General features: G+C 40.9%; 1 protein-coding gene across 6 annotated transcripts in view; it reads right to left on the bottom strand.

Moving 5' to 3' along the window:
• Nucleotides 1-5,702: 5,702 nt before the first annotated feature.
• LOC120365728 (protein mono-ADP-ribosyltransferase PARP4) overlaps nucleotides 5,703-18,296 on the bottom strand; it is a 96,637-nt gene continuing 84,043 nt past the window's right edge. For all 6 annotated transcript variants that reach the window (XM_074387957.1, XM_074387956.1, XM_074387960.1 and 3 more), the window contains 3 exons: nucleotides 16,209-16,308; nucleotides 11,132-11,264; nucleotides 5,703-6,088 (listed from right to left, as the gene is read on the bottom strand). In XM_074387957.1, the coding sequence (XP_074244058.1) occupies nucleotides 5,893-6,088; nucleotides 11,132-11,264; nucleotides 16,209-16,308 (429 nt within the window). In that variant the 3' untranslated portion in view covers nucleotides 5,703-5,892. The remainder of the gene's footprint in view (nucleotides 6,089-11,131; nucleotides 11,265-16,208; nucleotides 16,309-18,296) is intronic.

The following is an 18,296-nucleotide window of genomic DNA, read 5'->3' on the forward strand; positions in this document are numbered from 1 at the left end:
TATAAGTGTTAGCAGTAAGAATGCCTTTAAAACACAAAAGACCGGCTTCTTACAAACTGATCTGCTGTGTGTTGGTTCCTTTTAGGAAGTTGCAACTATGTTTCGATTCAGCGAGTTAGAAACACATTTCTTCTAAAAGCTGCCTTTGGGCATTCCAGAGTGGATGGGAGTACAGGATGTAAAGAGAAATATCTGACTCTAAAACAAAAACGGAGCTATCCAGCAGAATGGTTGTCAATGTGTGCATTAAACTTCCAGAATGAAACTCATTTGTATTTCAGCAGTTCAAAAACCCTTTTTTTGGAGAATGTAGAAACAGTCATTTCCAGCCCTATAGTGGCATATAAGAGTTAGCAGTAAGAATGTGTTTAAAACACAGAAGACCCGCTTCTTACAAACTGATCCGCTGTGTGTTGGTTTCTTTTAGGAAGTTGCAACTATGTTTAGATTCAGCCAGTTAGAAACAGGTTTCTTCTAAAAGCTAGGTTTGGACATTCCAGAGTTGATGGGAGTACAGGATGTAAAGAGAAATATCTGGCTCCAATACAAAAACGGAGCTATCCAGCAGAATGGTTGTCAATGTGTGCATTTAACTTACAGAGTTACACTGATTTGTATTTCAGCAGTTCAGAAGCCCTTTCTTTGGAGAAGGTAGCAACAGTCATTTCCAGCCCTATAGTGGCATTTAAGCGTTAACAGTAGGAATGCGTTTAAAACATAAACTACCTAAAACAAACTATGAACTCTCTCCTAATGTATAAGATGCAATGGTTGCAAGTATTTTAAACATTAATTTAGTATTAACTGGCCTTTTCATACAAACACTTACCTTGTGAACCCATGATAAACAGCGTAATCTTCAGTACTGCATCCACATCTATTTTGAGTAAAGACAAATACTATTTTGCTGAAGAAGAATGTTGACCATACCTGAGGAGCCATCATGTAGGGCAAGCATGAGGGTTGTTCTAAAATAACAAAGAAATAACTCCACTCAAGAATTTTAATAAAGACATTTCTAAGCAACTAGTCTGATACACTTTATACATTTAATATCGTGCCTGTCAATGTAAACATAATAACCATTTACATGTACTAGCTTGTGTCTATAAGCATCTTTGGTGCTCGTGCTCATCTTTGTAAATTATCACCAAGGCTAAAAGCAAGGAAGCCTCTTGTTCCACTGGGTTATGACATCATCTAAGTTGCTGTCTTACAGTCCTCTGATGGCCGAGAAACTGTGCTGAGGTCACTGATCTAAAGTAGGCAAAGATTGAAATGAAAATTTCCCCATTGCATTCCTAGTCTGATATATTGTCATTCATATCAGCTAGCGGTCAGATAAGAGCTATCTGCAGCCTGAAAACGATAAATAATAATCATGGCAATACTAGTAGTCATAAACTAAAAGTCTACACTTTAAAAATTCATAAAACTAATACAAATATCTTTAGCTACTATAAGATTACCAGACCTAAAACATCAGATTACAAATAACGAACACTCTGTGTCGGAAGATGAGCCCTTCTATATGTTCTTTATGTTGCTCTGTCCAAATATTTGCTTTTATACCTGATTATTTGTGTCATTTTTCACTATATGCCAAGAATTATGTTCATCTTATTAATATTTCTGATGAGTGACTCTTGCCACTCTAGAACACTCAGGTTTTTATTTTACAAAAGAACTACCGTACCATCTCAGCCTATCAACGGCATGTACATTTGCTTGATTTTTCACTAAGAATTCTACCATTTGCTGTCTCTTGCAAATTATAACAAGAAGTGGTGTGTTTCTGTCCTATAAAACGTCAGAAAAAATTAGTAATTCACAAAATTATGTATTTCTCAAATGAACCGTAAGTCTTCTCTGAGATGCTTTGAACTTCAACATACAATACAGAAAGGAAGTAAACGAAAAGCAGGCCCTTCCCTCTCACTCCCCCAGGCTTTCCGATGTGCTGCTCTTTGCCTTGTAAACATCCCTCCTCTGCCTTCCTGCATTAACCGCGGTCATTGCCAAAACACCTTCCAAACATTTACCAGTCCCAAGAATCCTTGCTTTGATCACCGCACTTAGCATGGTGTATTGTAATCACTTCATTGCTTCCAACTGAAACCAAGAGCTTCTTCAGGGCAAGGGCTGTATCTTTGATCTTTATAGGCCCAAAGAAAAACGAAAACATAGTAGGAAATACTTTAAGTTTTTTACAGAAATTAATAATCTAAATTATTATCTTTAGAGCACTGTTTCTTATAGTCCAAATAATATTCGCTTATTGTACCCCAAGAGAAAGACTCCATGACAATCTGCTCGTGAGAAGTATTGCAAAACTATTTTATATCCAATCATTAAGAAATCCTTTGAAATTTACCTAATCCCCATTTGACAATACTTTTGTGGCAAATATCAACATTTAAGAAATTAAGAGTTTCAGAGATACAGTTTCCAGAGCTTCCGAATACATTTGGAGGTTTCCTCTGGGTGGTACAAACTTGCTTGATTCACTTCTATCAACGATGTTAGGATCCCAGATGTCAATGTTAGGCACTCCTGCTCCAAAGGGGTTACTAAGAAAATGACCTCTGAATTAAAAGTGATTCGCTTCAGATATACTTATTTTCCATATTATTAAATAGTCCATGGGATTTTTTTTAAATACAAGAGAACAGATTTTCATTTTAACTGTTAGAAAGCTCAGTATGTTTTCTGTAAGAGAGAGATTTGAAAAGCTTAAAAATAAATATTAAGAAAACCAAAGCTCAATAAGAAATTCCATTCTCAATTATAATGGTAATCCTGGGACCCTACTGCAACTATACATTTTAAATCCATTTTTATTGGTTTCCATTTAAATGGCAATTTAAATTCTTTTTAGGTAGAATATAAATAAAAAAATATAATGGCTTATCAATAAAAGTTCTCATACTGATCCATATGGGTTTTTCTTTTTCTTTTCTTTTTCTTTTCTTTTTTTTTTTTTTTTTTGAGACAGAGTTTCACTCTTGTTACCCAGGCTGGAGTGCAATGGCGCGATCTCGGCTCACCGCAACCTCCGTCTCCTGGGTTCAGGCAATTCTCCTGCCTCAGCCTCCTGAGTAGCTGGGATTGCAGGCACGCGCCACCATGCCCAGCTGATTTTTTGTATTTTTAGTAGAGACGGGGTTTCACCATGTTGACCAGGCTGGTCTCGATCTCTTGACCTCGTGATCCACCCGCCTCGGCCTCCCAAAGTGCTGGGATGACAGGCTTGAGCCACCGCGCCCGGCTATTTTATTTATTTTTAAATTTAATTTTATTTTATTGCATTTTAGGTTTTGGGGTACATGTGAAGAACATGCAAGATTGTCGCATAGGTACACACGTGGCAGTGTGATTTGCTGCCTTCCTCCCCGTCACCTGTATCTGGCATTTCTCCCCATGCTATCTCTCCCCAACACCCCACCCGCCGCTGTCGCTCCCCTATTTGTCTCCATATTTTTAAATGATTGGCATTCTAACTGGTGTGACATGGTATCTCAATGTGGTTTTGATTTGCATTTCTCTAATGACCAGTGATGATGAGCACTTTTTTCATATGTTCTCAAGGATCTAGAAATAGAAATTCCATTTGAGCAAGCCATCCCATTACTGGGCATATTCCCAAAGAACTATACGCCGTTCTACTATAAGGACACATGCACACGTATGTTCATTGCAGCCCTGTGTATAATAGCAAAGACCTGGAACCAACCCAAAGGCCCATCAGTAATAGACTGGACAAAGAAAATGTGGTACACATACACCATGGACTACTACGCAGCCATAAAAAACAATGAGTTCGTTTCCTTCGTAGGCACTTGGATGAATCTGGAAACCATCATTCTCAGCAAACTGACCCAAGAACAGAAAGCCAAGCACAGTATGTTCTCACTCATAGGTGGGTGTTGAACCATGAGAACACGTGGACTCAGGGAGAGGAGCATCACACACAGGGGACAGTTGGGGGGCGTAGGGGAGAGGCAATGGAGGGTGGGGAGGGAGGGAAGGGTGGGGAGGGATAACATGAGGAGAAATGCCAGATATAGTATGCACCTGAAGTTAAATAAATAAAAAAATAAAGTTTGCTCTCTCTCTCTCTCTCTCTATATATATATATATATAAAAAGAAGAAGAAAAGAAAGTTTCCAAATACAGGCAAAAATTCTTCACTTTTTCTTTTAATTTCAGTGCTCATATGTATAGATTACCACAAACAAGACTTCTAAAAATGTTAGTAGTGACTGTCCAGGGCATTAGGCCCGGCCATAGCTCAGGATGTTGGAAGTCACTGAAGACGAAGGCAGGAACCACGGGAATGAGGGAGGTCTCGGATGGCTGGTGAATGGCGGCGATGAGAGCAGGTAGGAAATGTCAAAGAAACTGCATTTTACACAAGGCAGAGGGGGAATGGCTTGCAAGTGGTTGCGTGGAGAAAGATGGAAAGTGACCTTACACCTTTTACAAAACACAAATCGAAATGATCGGGGTCTGAAATGTAAAAAGCACAAAACTAGCTGGGTGTGGTAGCATATGCCTCTTGCCCCTTCTACTTGGGAGGCTGAGGCACAAGGATTGCTTGAGCCCAGCAGTTTGAGACTGTGGTGAGCCATGATTGTGCCACTGCACTCCAGCCTAGGCAACAGAGGGATACTCTGTCTCTGGAAAAAAAAAAAAAAAAAAAAAAAAGCTCTAAACAAGAAATCTTCTAGAAGATAACAGAGCAGAAAATCTAGATGACCTTGGAATTGGCAATGAGATTTCATATGCAACATCAAAAGTAAGATTCATGAAGTAATTGCTTGGGATACCTAGTTTCCCTAGGTAAGAAGAAATGGGTCAAGGGATTTGCGGGCTTTGCACACTGAGGGCCAGGTAGCCAGGCCCTGGAACCAGGCATATGTCAGGGATGCTGATGAGCCAAAGAACATGTTTCCTCTTAGCTTGCTCAGTACAGCTGAGCCAGCTTTCCACTGGACTCCTGAATGTGAGATGGACACGGGATCCCAGGACCATCCAGCAGCATCTCTTATCACCTTAAAGCACTGAAACACCGTCTGGGTGCAGAGGCTCATGCCTGTACTCCCAACACATTCAGAGGCTGTGGTGGGAGGACTGCTTGACGCCAGGAGTTCAAGATCAGCCTGGGCAGCCCAGCAATACCCCATCTCTATTAAAAAGACACCCAAAAAATTAGCTGGGTGTGGTGGTACACGCCTATAGTCTCAATTACTTGGGAGGCTGAGGCGGGAACATCGCTTGAGCCCAGGAGTTTGAGGCTGCAGTGAGCTATAATTGCACCACCGCACTCCAGGCTGGGAGGCTGATTGAGACCATCTCTAAAACAACAACAGGCTGGGTGCAGTGGCTCGTGCCTGTAATCCTAGCACTTTGGGAGACTGAGGTGGGTGGATTACCTGAGGTCAGGAGTTAGACACCAGCCTGGGCAATGTGGTACAACCCTGTCTCTACTAAAAACACAAAAAGTTAGCTGAGTGTGGTGGCGGGCACCTGTAATCCCAGCTACTCGGGAGGCTGAGGCAGGAGAATCACTTGAACCCGGGAGGTGGAGGTTGCAGTGAGCTAAGATCACGTCATTAGACTCCAGTCTGGATAACAAGAGCAAAACTCCATCTCAAAAATAAATAAATAAATAAAACAAAAAACACTGAAACACAGAAAACTGTAATATTATAAGTTTCATTTTATTATTGCTTGTTAGCTGATTAAAGTAATTCTGCTTCCACTTACTTTAAGAGATTAATTGCTACACTGAATAAAACCTTAATGAAGTTTCATTATAAGGATCTATTAACATTTGATTATTTTCTATATAGAAGCATGTGAAGAGTTTAAAATTCAGTTTCATTGGATTTAGCCTTGACTGTAATGAAGGAGTCTATGAAGAGGGGACGCAGTGTTTACGGGCTGGAGTCCCAGCAGCTTCTTGGTGGCAGAGTCCCAGTCTTTTCCCAGTTCAAGCCGCGGGCAGATTGATGGGTACTGTCCTTCAGCTCTTCTCACCCATTCACTTGCTCTCTCTATTGCCTCAAAAGCCCAGGGAATATTCCTAGATTAAAACAAATAAATGTTTCAGATATCAGAATATAAGTACATGTGAAAGACTACATTTAAACCCATCACATTATATCAGACAAAATGATTCTGCCAACAATTAAGACATTTAATAAAAGCAGTTCTCCTTGATATCTTATGGAAGTTCTTCTACCTGTCTGACCTTGAACTTATGTACTGTGTCGTCAAGTGTCCTATGCCCATCGCTTCCTGGCTTCCACGCGCCTCCGGGCATTCCTGCTGCCTGCAGGACAGCTCAAGTTCCAGCCTCTTTACAGCTGTTTATGGCTCTCCCCTTTCCATGGTTCTCAATCGAAATCCTATCCATTCTTCATGCACAAACTCAAGTACTATTTTACAAATGAGGCGTCTGTTTCTCTCCCCTTCCCACTGTACCAACTTGATTAGAATATCTGAGAGGCCCCCATGAAACTGGCGTATATTCAGTTGTGTCACGTAAACCAGGAACAACTTGGTAGAATAAGCGTATAAAGTCAAGTCTGTGTCCACTAAATGGCGTCGAATATTTGAGACTGTTGAATATTCAAGTCTATTCAACACTCAGAAAAATTCTGAGATTGTTCATTAATATTAATTCGCTACTTCCTCATTTGTTGTGCCATCTGCTAGAACTTGTTAGTGAACAAATGACAACATACACCGAAGCTCTTAAGAAAATTCTATGGGGGAAAACATAGTATTTTGAAAATCTGCTCCCTCGTCCTGATTTTCCCTTGTGAACTGGGAAAGGGCCTCGGTAGAGCGTGGTGGTTAAGAGCTGGTTTGAGTTCTGACTCTGCAAACACATGATCTTGGCCATGTGATACCGCGTGGCTTTCATTCAACACTGGGAATCTCAGTTTACTCAATTACAAGAATAACATGAGGTTCTACGGGTTTGTGGTGGAAATTAACAAAGCTTATACATTTAACATGATTACTAGTCCCTGGTACACAGTAGGCATTCAACAAATGTTCACTAAATGTCCTGATGGAATGAACATACTAAATAAGAAGCATGCCCAAAGTGGTTAAAAGACCAACATTTCCTGGTAAATATTCATCTGCTTAGAGTTACTAACTGCTGAACGCAACAAGACTGGTTTTGAATATTTTCACTAATTCAGCTGGCCTCCTTCAGTCCAGTGGCTTCTATACTTTTTGGTTCACCATTCCACTAGTAAGAAAATCTTGTGCCTACACTCCCATGTAATGTGCTCCTGCATCAATGTTATGTACATCTTGAAACAGAAAATACAGAAAAAAGTTTCCAATATGCAATAAACAAAAAATAAATATTTAAAATCTTTTTTTTTTTTTTGAGACAGAGTCTCGCTCTGTCACCAGGCTGAAGTGCAGTGATGCGATCTCAGCTCACTGCAACCTCCAATTCCCTGGTTCAAGCAATTCTCCTGCCTCAGACTCCTGAGTAGCTGGGACTACAGTTGCATGCAACCATGCCCAGCTAATTTTTGTATTTTTAGTAGAGAGGGGGTTCCACCATATTGGCCAGGCTGGTCTCGATCTCCTGACCTCATGATCCACCCATCTCAGCCTCCCAAAGTGATCACAGGTGTGAGCCCTCACACCTGGCCTAAAATCATTTTGTCTTATGTATTAAAATGCCAACAAACTATTTTGCTAGCACAATAGCAGTAATGTGGTAAGAGTAATATGCTGTAGTATACTTGATCAGTTTTGAAAATCTTACTTTAATACTTTGTGATATTACAGTTCAAAAGCAGGTTCAAAGTTTATACTTGTTCTAACAGCTTTAGTATCAATAGTTGGAAATGATCTAAATAGAATAAGTACTTCTTTGGATATGTCTATTAAGTCAAATACTAATTTTTCAGTACCATCTCCTAGCTGTTCAAAGTGTTTTTTTTCTTTGATATTCATTTAATTAATTCTCTTGGCAAGTGGCATTCGTTTATTGTAAAATAAAATATCCAAAATAGGCCAGTGCAGTGGCTCACTCTGGTAATCCCAGAACTCTGAGAGGCCAATGTGGGCAGATCACTTGAGGTCGGGAGTTTGAGACCAGCCTGGCCAACATGGCAAAACCTCATCTCTACGAAAAATATAAAAATTAGCTGGGCATGGTGGTGCCCACCTGTGATCCCAGCTACTTGGGAGGCTAAGGCACGAGAATTGCTTGAACCTGGGAGCGGGAGGCTGCACTGAGCTGAGATCATGCCACTGCACTCCAGCCTGGGCCACAGAATGAGATCCTATTTCAAAACAAAAATAAATTAAAAAAAAAAAAGAAAGAAAGAAAACCCTCAAAACAGAAAAAAAAAAAGAATAAATTCTAATTTTTCTTAAGGTGTTGTTTTGGCAACAAAATGAGAAGGTATTGCTTTTTAAAAAATTGGTGTATAAATTACACATAGTAAATTATGATTTTCTTTTTTAGAGTCTCACTGGAGTGCAGTGGCACAATCACAACTTGTTGCAGCCTTGACCTCCTGGTCAAGTAATCCCTCCACCTCAGTTCCTGAGTAGTCACACACTATCACACTCAGCTAGTTTTTAATTTTTTGTAGAGACAGGGTCTTGATATGTTGTCCCGGCTGGTCTTAAACGCCTGGATGCAAACAATCTTCCGGCCTTGGCATCCCAAAGTGCTGGGATTACAGGTGTGAGCCGCAGTGCCCAGCAACGCCTGGGTAATTAAAAAAAGGTTTTTGGAGCGATGAGGGTCTTGTTGGTTACCTAGGCTGGTCTTAAGCTCCTGGACTTGATCTTGCTGGGCTCAAGTGATCCTCCCATCTCAGTCTCCCAAAGTACTTGGATTACAGGCATGAGCCAATGGGCCTAGCCCAGAACTTCCGGAACACCTGTTTTGTGTTTGAGAACTTTTTCTTAATCATGACACTTAAAAAATAGTTATCAATATTTCTTTAATATATCCCCAGGTAGTGTTGAATTTTCCCTGTCTCATTTTTTGAAATGCAGTGGGTTGTGGTCAAATCAGGATCTAAACAAGGTCCACCATTGCTGTTGGTTGGTATGTCTCTAAACGTTTATTTACAGCTTCTACTCCTCAACCCTTTTTTTCTCTTGCCATTTATTTCCCCACATTCCAGACTTTGCTGACTGCATTTCAATGGTGTCATGTAACATGTTTCTCTATTCTCTGATGTAATTCAAATTTAGAATTCAAGGGGTTTAATTTAACTTCTTTGATTTTATACATATTAGTTTGTACCAATATTAATATCAACCTCCCAAAATAACAAATCAAAAATTTTATTAACACCATGGCTACTCCCAGTGAGATTTCTTTGTAATATTTTTTAATCCTTAGGCACTGTCCCACTAAGGAAGTATAGTTAAATTATGTACTATGTTGTTTTTTTCTTCGAGACGGAGTCTCACTATGTTGTCCAGGCTGGAGTGCAGTGGTGCGATCTCAGCTCACTGCAATCTCTGCCTCCTGGGTTCAAATGATTCTCCTGCCTCAGCCTCCTGAGTGGCTGGGATTACAGGTGTGCTCCACCACACAGAGCTAATTTTTGTATTTTTAGTAGAGACAGGGTTTCACCATGTTGCTCAGGCTGGTCTCAAACTCCAGACCTTGCGATCTACCCGCCGTGGCCTCCCAAAGTGCTGGAATTACAGGCATGGGCCACCACACCTGGCCTATGTACTATGCTTTAAAGTCATCTTAAATTAATTCCCAGGCTGGGCATGGTGGCTCATGCCTGTAATCCCAGCACTCTGGGAGGCTGAGGTGGGAGGACTGCTTGAGCTCAGGAGTTCAAGACCAGCCTGGGCAACATGGTGAAGCCCTGTCTTTACAAAAAGTACAAAAATTAGCAGGGCATGGCGGTGCATGCCTGTAGTCCCAGGTACTCAGGAGGCTGAGGTGGGAGGATGGCTTGAGCCCAGGAGATGGAGGTCGCAGTGAGCTGAGATTGCGCCACTGCACTCCAGCCTGGGTGATAGACTTTGTCTTAATAAATAAATCAATCCTATCCATTAGTACGTAAAATATTTACATAGCTTCAAAGTCAAAACTGCTAGAGAACCCTAGCTTCCATCCTTGTCCCATCTATCAAACACCCCTCACAATAATATTTTTATTAGTTTGATTAGTTTTCCCCTTATCTTGCCTTTAAAAGAACATAAGCCAATTGCATGTGTATGTATATATGTATGGATATACTGAGATATGTATATATGTCAGAGGGATCCTACTCTGGTCATGCCCCTGTTGCCACAGGGTCGGGGGTCTGTAGGGACAAGAGAATGTGCTCACCTCAGAGCCCATATCCTCCTTTTCAGACCCTGTACCTCCGGTATCCCTGACCACATGGCCCTGAGTCCACTTCCCGGGTCTTCCCTGGGTCTGCCATCCTGAGTTTGAACTGCGCTGCTATCTCACTCGTGCTGCAAGGTGGCTGGGGTAAGGGAGCGCTGGCATGGGGTCTGGATGGCATTTTGATGAGTGGGGTGGGGAATTCATGCGTGCAAGCAAGGCCTCCTAGGGTGCTAGGGGTCAGCCAAGGGCTGAATTTGAACCTGGCCTTCCAGGTGGTTAGGAAGTTGTATTTGCCAAGGTAGGAAATTAAAACATTTTTAATCTAATAGGTCGCTAATTGGATTTATAACTTTTAGATACTCAGACATACAGTATGTGGGTTTCCATTTGTATTCTTGTCCCAGGCCCTGCCATTGTTGGGAACACGGCTGGACCCAACAATTATATTGTGGGTCTTCTGGAGGCCCCCGGGATCAGCACACTGCAGTGAAGAGCACCACATCAGGAGCCAGAAGTGCCAGGCTCCAGCAGGAGCTGCACTGAAAATCTCTAAGCCCGTTTCCTGTCCAGCCCAAGGTGCAAATACCACATCAGCCCTGCATGCCACAGGAGACTGTGGGCAAGCTGTCACCTGCAAACAAATTCTCTTCCTACATACTTATAAAGTAGTCTGCACATGTCAGCTAATTCCCTATAGCTGTTTGTAAGGTTTATTAAATAAATGGTTGAAGATATAAATAAGTTGCGTAATACTATGGTTAAAGCCACCTGAAAACAGAAGCGTCATCCAGTTTCATCAGCGATTTGAACACTATTCCCTTTTTTCCCAACCTGGTGCGAATAAACTGTAGTACCAGCATTGTAGCAATTAGGTCCAGGAGATGTTCTCTTCCTTTTACACCTAAAGGGAAAAAACTCCATTAGGTCTGTCGGAAACTGCAGCTCAAACTGTGCCTGTTTATAAAATTCCCATTAAAGAATTACAATATGGTTAAATCACAGTACATAAGCAGATCGTGAAACTTTCTAATACTCTTCAAGGTCCTTAATTAGACTGCTATTTAAAAAATGAGGACGGTTGGAACGTGGATAATAAGATGGTTGGAACCCATCTTATTCTGATGGCTGTCAGGAAACGGAACTGTATCCAGTGTGCCCCTCGTTTGCCATCTTCAATAATCAGAGAGCCATGAAGTACAATGAAAGAAATCCAGTGTTTAGGCTCCTGTTACAATTAGCTTAGAAGAGTACACCTATATATTCAACAGATAAACAACAGATATGAGCAGTTACACCAGTGTATCAAATTATTTCTAGTGATTAGTACCTACAGGTATCCAAATCAAGGTATTTTGCTATATTATGAAATGTCAAAATTGAAAAATGGATGTTTACATGTGTTGAACTCAGAATTAACTCATTTTTGTTTAAAAAAAATTCAGGCTTTTTTTTTTTTTTGAGAAATAGGGGCTCACTCTGTCACACTGGAGTGCAGTGGTGGGTGTGATCAGAGCTCACCACAGCCTCCAAGTCCTGGGCTCACATGATCCTCCTACTTTGGCCTCCCAAAGTGTTGAGATTATAGGCATGAACCACAGCACGCAGCCAAAAATGGTTTTAGGGAAGAAATAAAACGCCAAATCTTTGTCTTATAATTAAGAACATACAATTACTTTTTTTTTTTTGAGTAAAGACAAAAGGACCCGGCATATTATGCACATATCTGCATTTGCACCTTTAATTTTAAATCATTGAGGTAGCTAAAACTATTCCTAAGAGGGCTTTTATTAAACGATATAATGTTCTCAATAGGAGAAAAAAGAACTGAATAACTTTTTAAAAACAAAACAAAAAAACCCAATCCACTGTCCCACCGAAGAAAATCAATGGAGACAAAAGCAGCTGAATTTGCTGGATTCTTTTGTGGCTTTTTTGGGGCATTATTTACAAAATGTTCGACTAATTTTTAAGCAATATTAATAATAAGCAACAGAGGACTCCAAGAATAATATAATAAATAATAAACTGACAAAATGCCTAATGTGTATCAGCATCATTTAAAAAACAGATTCAGAAAGAGAAGGGATGATAAAAGAGAAATGAAGGAGAGGATAAAAGACAAAGTTGGGTACAGAGATAAAAAAACAAGGCAGAGAAAAAATCCGAGAGCTTGAGACTCTACGTAGAGAAAGAAAGGCAGAAAAGCACACACTAAAAGAAAAATAACACAGATAATATGGAGAAACACAGAGAAACACAGGAAAAGCCCGTGGAAAAGGTACATCCATGAAATCTCATCTCAGTTTTCTCGTTCTCCTCTGGTTTCTCGGGCCGCCCCTTCTCAGTGCCTCTGCTGTTTTCTGTCCTGTCTGAACACTAAGTGCTGCTTGCTGCAGCCTGGTTCTAGCACCTGCTCTGTCAGACCACCCTCTCTCTTTGGGCGACCTCATCCCGAGCCAGGCTTTAAATACCACTGACGTTGAGAATTGTCCCAGTCTTTTCCAATTCTGACCTCTTCCCTGAGCTCTAGCCTCACGTGACAATATCTTGAATTTTTATTTCACTCTCTCACCTGGGCTGGAGTGCAGTGGCACAATCACGGCTCACTGCAGCCTCAACGTCCCAGGGCTCAGGTGATCCTCCCAACTCAGCCTCCCAAGTAGCTGGGACCACAGGTGCACGATACCATGCCTGGCTAATTTTTGTATTTTTTGTAGAGATGGGGTTTCATCTTGTTGGCCAGGCTGGTCTCGAAATCCTTGGCTCAAGTGATCTGTCCTGTGTGGCCTCCCAAAGTGCAGGCATTACAGGTATGAGCCACCGTGCCCGGCGTATCTTTGGTTTTCAACAGTTTGACTCTGGCCTATCTAAATGTGGTCATTTTTGTACTTACGTGAAAAAAGTCAGGTAAGTACAAAAATGACCACATTTAGATAGGCCCAATTCTTATCTACTTACCAGATTTGTTTTCTCTGACTTGATTTTATATCTCTGTACTTGGAGTTCTACTGAGTTTCTTGGATCTAGAAGATGCTGTCTTTGATCAATTTTACAAAAGTGTTCAAATATTTTTCTGTCTACCCTTTCACTTTCTGAAACTCCAGTAACACAAATGTTAAGCCTTTTTTTTTTTTTGAGACGGAGTTTCGCTCTTGTTACCCAGGCTGGAGGGCAGTGGCGCGATCTCGGCTCACCGCAACCTCCGCCTCTTGGGTTCAGGCAATTCTCCTGCCTCAGCCTCCTGAGTAGCTGGGATTACAGGCACGCGCCACCATGCCCAGCTAATTTTTGTATTTTTAGTAGAGACGGGGTTTTGCCATGTTGACCAGGATGGTCTCGATCTGTGGACCTCGTGATCCACCCGCCTCGGCCTCCCAAAGTGCTGGGATTACAGGCTTGAGCCACCGCGCCCAGCCGCAATGTTAAGCCTTTTGATATCATTCCACAGTCTTGGCTCCTCTGTTCTTTTTTCATTCTATTTTTTTCTTTCTATATTTCAGTCTAGGTAAGTTTACTGAGTACACTGTAAATTGAATTAAATGACTTTTTTTTCCTGTTGTGTCCATTCTGTTGTTAAGCTCATTCTATGACCTTTTCATTACATATATTGTATTTTCCAGTTCTAGGATTTTCATTTGGTTCTTCTCTATAGTTTTCAGCTATTTGCTATGACCCTGTCATTTGTTCACCCATTCCATCCTTTTCTGGTATGTCAGTCCCTCACTATATTTTTAATAGCAGTTTTTAAGTCTGTGTCTGCTAATTCTAACATCTGGGTTATCTCTGGGTCAGCATTTATAGCCCACTTTCCCCTTGATCACAAGTCATATTGTCCTGCTTCTTCATATGTTATTAAATTTTCATTCTATACTAAACATTAAAATGATACCTTGTAGAGACTATCCGTTATTCTATGTTATATGCTATCTTCCTCTAAAGAGTGTTCGGTTTTGTTCTGGTGGGTCTTGCTTGGGCTTTGTTTTAGGCTTTATTAGGATGGGTCTATTTTAGCTTATCCCTTTGTCCTGGGGTATAGTCCTTGATCATGAGGTATGATCCTTATGACCCTTTTATGGTTTCAGCGGAAGGATATTTATAAAGTCTCTCTAATTTAGTGCAATCTGAACTCTAAACTCTGGCCAGTACTAGGCAGCAGCTGAAATCTCTGCTTAGCTCTGTAGCTTCCCAGCTGTTGCTTTTTTCCTGGATTCCTTGAGGTTACACCCCGTATATATGCGTGTAGGTTAGAGAGCGCCACGGATCTGAGCGGTATTTGGATGCAGATTGGAGGGCTTCCTGCTTTATGGTTCCCTCCTTTATAGGATTTTAATCCTTAATTTCCAGCCACTTTGGCAACCTCAAACTCCAACCCTGTGTCCTCATTCCGTTAAGACTTTCTGTGTTAGTTCTGACCTCCCATTGTGTCTCATGAGCTGAGAAATGCCTTTAGGTGACAAGCTGGATACATGCGGAGCTCACCTAGTTTGCTTTCTTTCTTTCAAAGATTATGTTCACTCCAGTTTCTGCCTGTTTTTGATTATTCTCCTGGCCTTCAAAGAACGGTTTTAAATATTTTATTCAAAGTTAATAACTGTTATTGGCAGGAGAGTTAGTCAGATACAGGCTCTTCTATTATTCCAGGAAGCAGCACTCACTCCTCATGTAAATTGTCATCACCCCTTTCTGGCTTAGTGCAGGTCAAACAGGCTATGCATTTGCCCACCCACCCAGCCTGGAATATGAAAATTGACATTTTAGAGATGAAAGTGGGACAGTGAGACACAACTGTTTTATCCGTCCATGAATATTGGCTAGTTGTTTAATAATGTGTATTTAAAAAAAATCTCCAGGCTGGGCATGGTGGCTCATGCCTGTAATCCCCACATTTTGGGAGGACGAGGTGGGCAGATGGCTTTGAGCTCACAAGTTCAAGATCAGACTGGACAACATGGTGAAAGCCCACCTCTATCAAAAAATACAAAAATCAGTAGGGCATGGTGGTGGGTGCCTGTAGTCCCAGCTACTCGGGAGGCTTTGGTGGGAAGACTCCTTGAGCCTGGGAGGTGAAGGTTGCAGTGAGCCAAGATAGTGCCACTGCATTCCAGCCTGGGCAGTGGGGCCGGACCTTGTCTAAAAGCAAACAACAAGCAAGCAACACCTGTCCTGAGGCTACATTTGACCTTCAAACCACTTGCTGGGTCAAGGATGCTCAGGACTTCCTCACCTGTCCCCTCTGTTGTCATGATAGGAAACAGATCCAGAGGTTGAACAACTGCCTCTTGCAGAGGCTGGCTAGGTGCTCAGCAGAGCTGCTTTCTCCTCCTGGACACCCAGCTTAACAGCACATGCCTTCGTCCTTGGATGGGGCTATCTGACTAGTGTTCTTCCTCTTGTCTAGCAGGGGGATGATGACAGGGTAATCTTCATTCTTCTCTCTTACCACGATAATTTTAAAGACACATATTGAAGATGGTGGAGCCACAATACGGAAGGAGTCAGGTCTCTAAAAGACCACATAAGTGAAACTTTCTTCCTGACCGATATTTAACTGTGATATGGACAGGAAAGTAATCTTTGATGATGTTAAGCTACTGATTTTTTTTTTATAGCAGTTGGTGCTATTTATGCTAATAAATTTTAATAGACAATACCCTGATTAGTGGTAAAAATATGACTAGAAACCCATCTCCCATTTCCTTTGATGGTTAAATATAATTCCATTCAAATATAACTTTCATAATTATTACATTAATACACTAGTTTACAAAATAGTTTATAGCAATTAGGAGCATGCTTATGAATGAATGAAAATAGTGACTTAATAAATCAAATGATAGTGACTTACCTAGAGATTGAATGCCTTTTTGTTGAAGAAAGCTGTGTAAAGCATTTGTATTAAGATTTAATATAAATCCCAGTTCTGGTGTAAGTTTCCAGAAGCCATCCTACAAAATTAAGAAAACAAATTTAAGGTATTGACATTTTACCACATAAGAAGTTATGTAGTGGGGCAGCAAGAGGGACAAGGGTTGAAAAACCTACGTTCGCTACTCGGGCAGCAAGATAATTAGAAGCCCAAACCTCAGCACCACACAGTATGGCCATGTAATAAACCTGCATCCCTGTGTACGCCTGCATCTAAAACCTGTGTACCCCTGCATCTAAAATAAATTTTAACAAAGTAAATAACAAAAGAAGTTATGTGATAAATAAAATAAGCGTTCATTTATTTAACTTCAGTTAATTAAGGCATTTCTAAAATTTTTATTACTGTAAAATCAAGTTCTCCATACACTAGTGACATAGTTTGAAACTTCGTAAATGTTATGAACACTATGTATCTGATGGCATTTATAAAAAGTGTGGAAAGAGGCTCATGTGTAGAGGTTTTTAAAAATGGTACTTTTTTTCTTCTAGCGATGCTTTATTTCATGTTTTATGGATACATAATACTTGCACGTATTTTGGGGTACACATGGTATTTTGATATATGCATAGAATGTGAAATAATCAGGCCAGGATATTTAGGATCTCCATCACCTCTATCATTTATCATTTCTTTGTGTTGGCAACATTTCAAATATTTTCTTCTAGCTATTTGGATGTATACTATGTATTGTTAACTATAGTCATCCTATTGCATTAACAACTAGCAATGAGCAATGAATCAGTATTTCCAAACTGTTAAATAGCATGATTCCCTCTTTAAAAAAAATCCACTTTGTCGAAATAAGATTGCCACACAAAATGTCACTGTATCTAATGTATACAACTTGATGTACAGATAAGTGTACACCCCTGAAACCATCACTCATCAATGCCATAAACTTAGTCACCACTTCCAGAACTTTTCTTCTTCCCCTTTTGTTTTGTTTTATTCCATTGCATGGAAAGAGTGCTTAACATAAGACAGACCTCTTAGCAAATGTTTAAGTATACCATATCGGATTGTCAACCATAGGCCCTGTATGATACAGTAGATCTCCAGCATGATTCCTTTTGTTTACCCTAACAATGTTCCCTGTAGTCTGAAATATGACAATCACAGTTTTTTCTAAGTATAAAATGGTTATATTAAACATTACTTTAAAAGTACCTTCCTTTAACCCCTGCCCCCATCCACCACATCATCTGCCTGCCCCATCCCACGCATAGGAGAGTGTGCTGAGCCTGAGCTTGGGGATATTAATCTCAAAGAAGACAGAATCCAGGCCTCAGGGAAACTAACATACGGAGCAGAAAGCAGGGTGCAGCCCTAGGCAGGTGCGCAGGCTGAAGGATCTATGGCAATAGTTTGACAAATGACAGCAGTGATAATACGTACCAACCTACAGAGAATTGGTACCTGTGCTTTCATATGTTTAGCCACTTCCTGTGGAGCACTATTATCACCCCCACATCGCAGATGAGAACACGGAAGCACAGGAAGGTTAAGCAATTTGTCTAAAGTGACACAGCTACCAAGCAACAGAGCCAGGAGTGGCCATGGGATCCACTCTTGCCCATCTGCAGTATGCTCCTGGCAGGCTTTCACGTACACTGTCTCAAGGAGGGAAGCTGGGCAGCTGTGATTATCCTGTTTAAACCTCAAACCCAGTCTCTGAAGTAGACACTATCATTATCCCCACTGTATGGATGAGGAAACTGAGGCTCACACAGGTTATCTGACTAGCCCCAAATCACGAGGTGGGCTGGGACTTAGACGTAGTTTTACGCTCCATCGGGGCTTTTCCATTTCACTAAATTACTTTACATCAAAACAAGTAATTGCAGATGGAAGATTGGGTCTTAGTCCCAGTGCAGGGGCCAAATTTACAGGAATGATAAGCTCTAACACAATATACATGTTGAGTAATATATATACTCCCATGATCCCATGTGAAAAGATTTAGGGTGTATGTACAAGGGCTCGTGCTCTACTTCACAAGGGGAA

This window comes from Saimiri boliviensis, chromosome 16 (genome assembly GCF_048565385.1).
Source record: "Saimiri boliviensis isolate mSaiBol1 chromosome 16, mSaiBol1.pri, whole genome shotgun sequence".
Lineage (NCBI taxonomy): Eukaryota > Metazoa > Chordata > Mammalia > Primates > Cebidae > Saimiri > Saimiri boliviensis.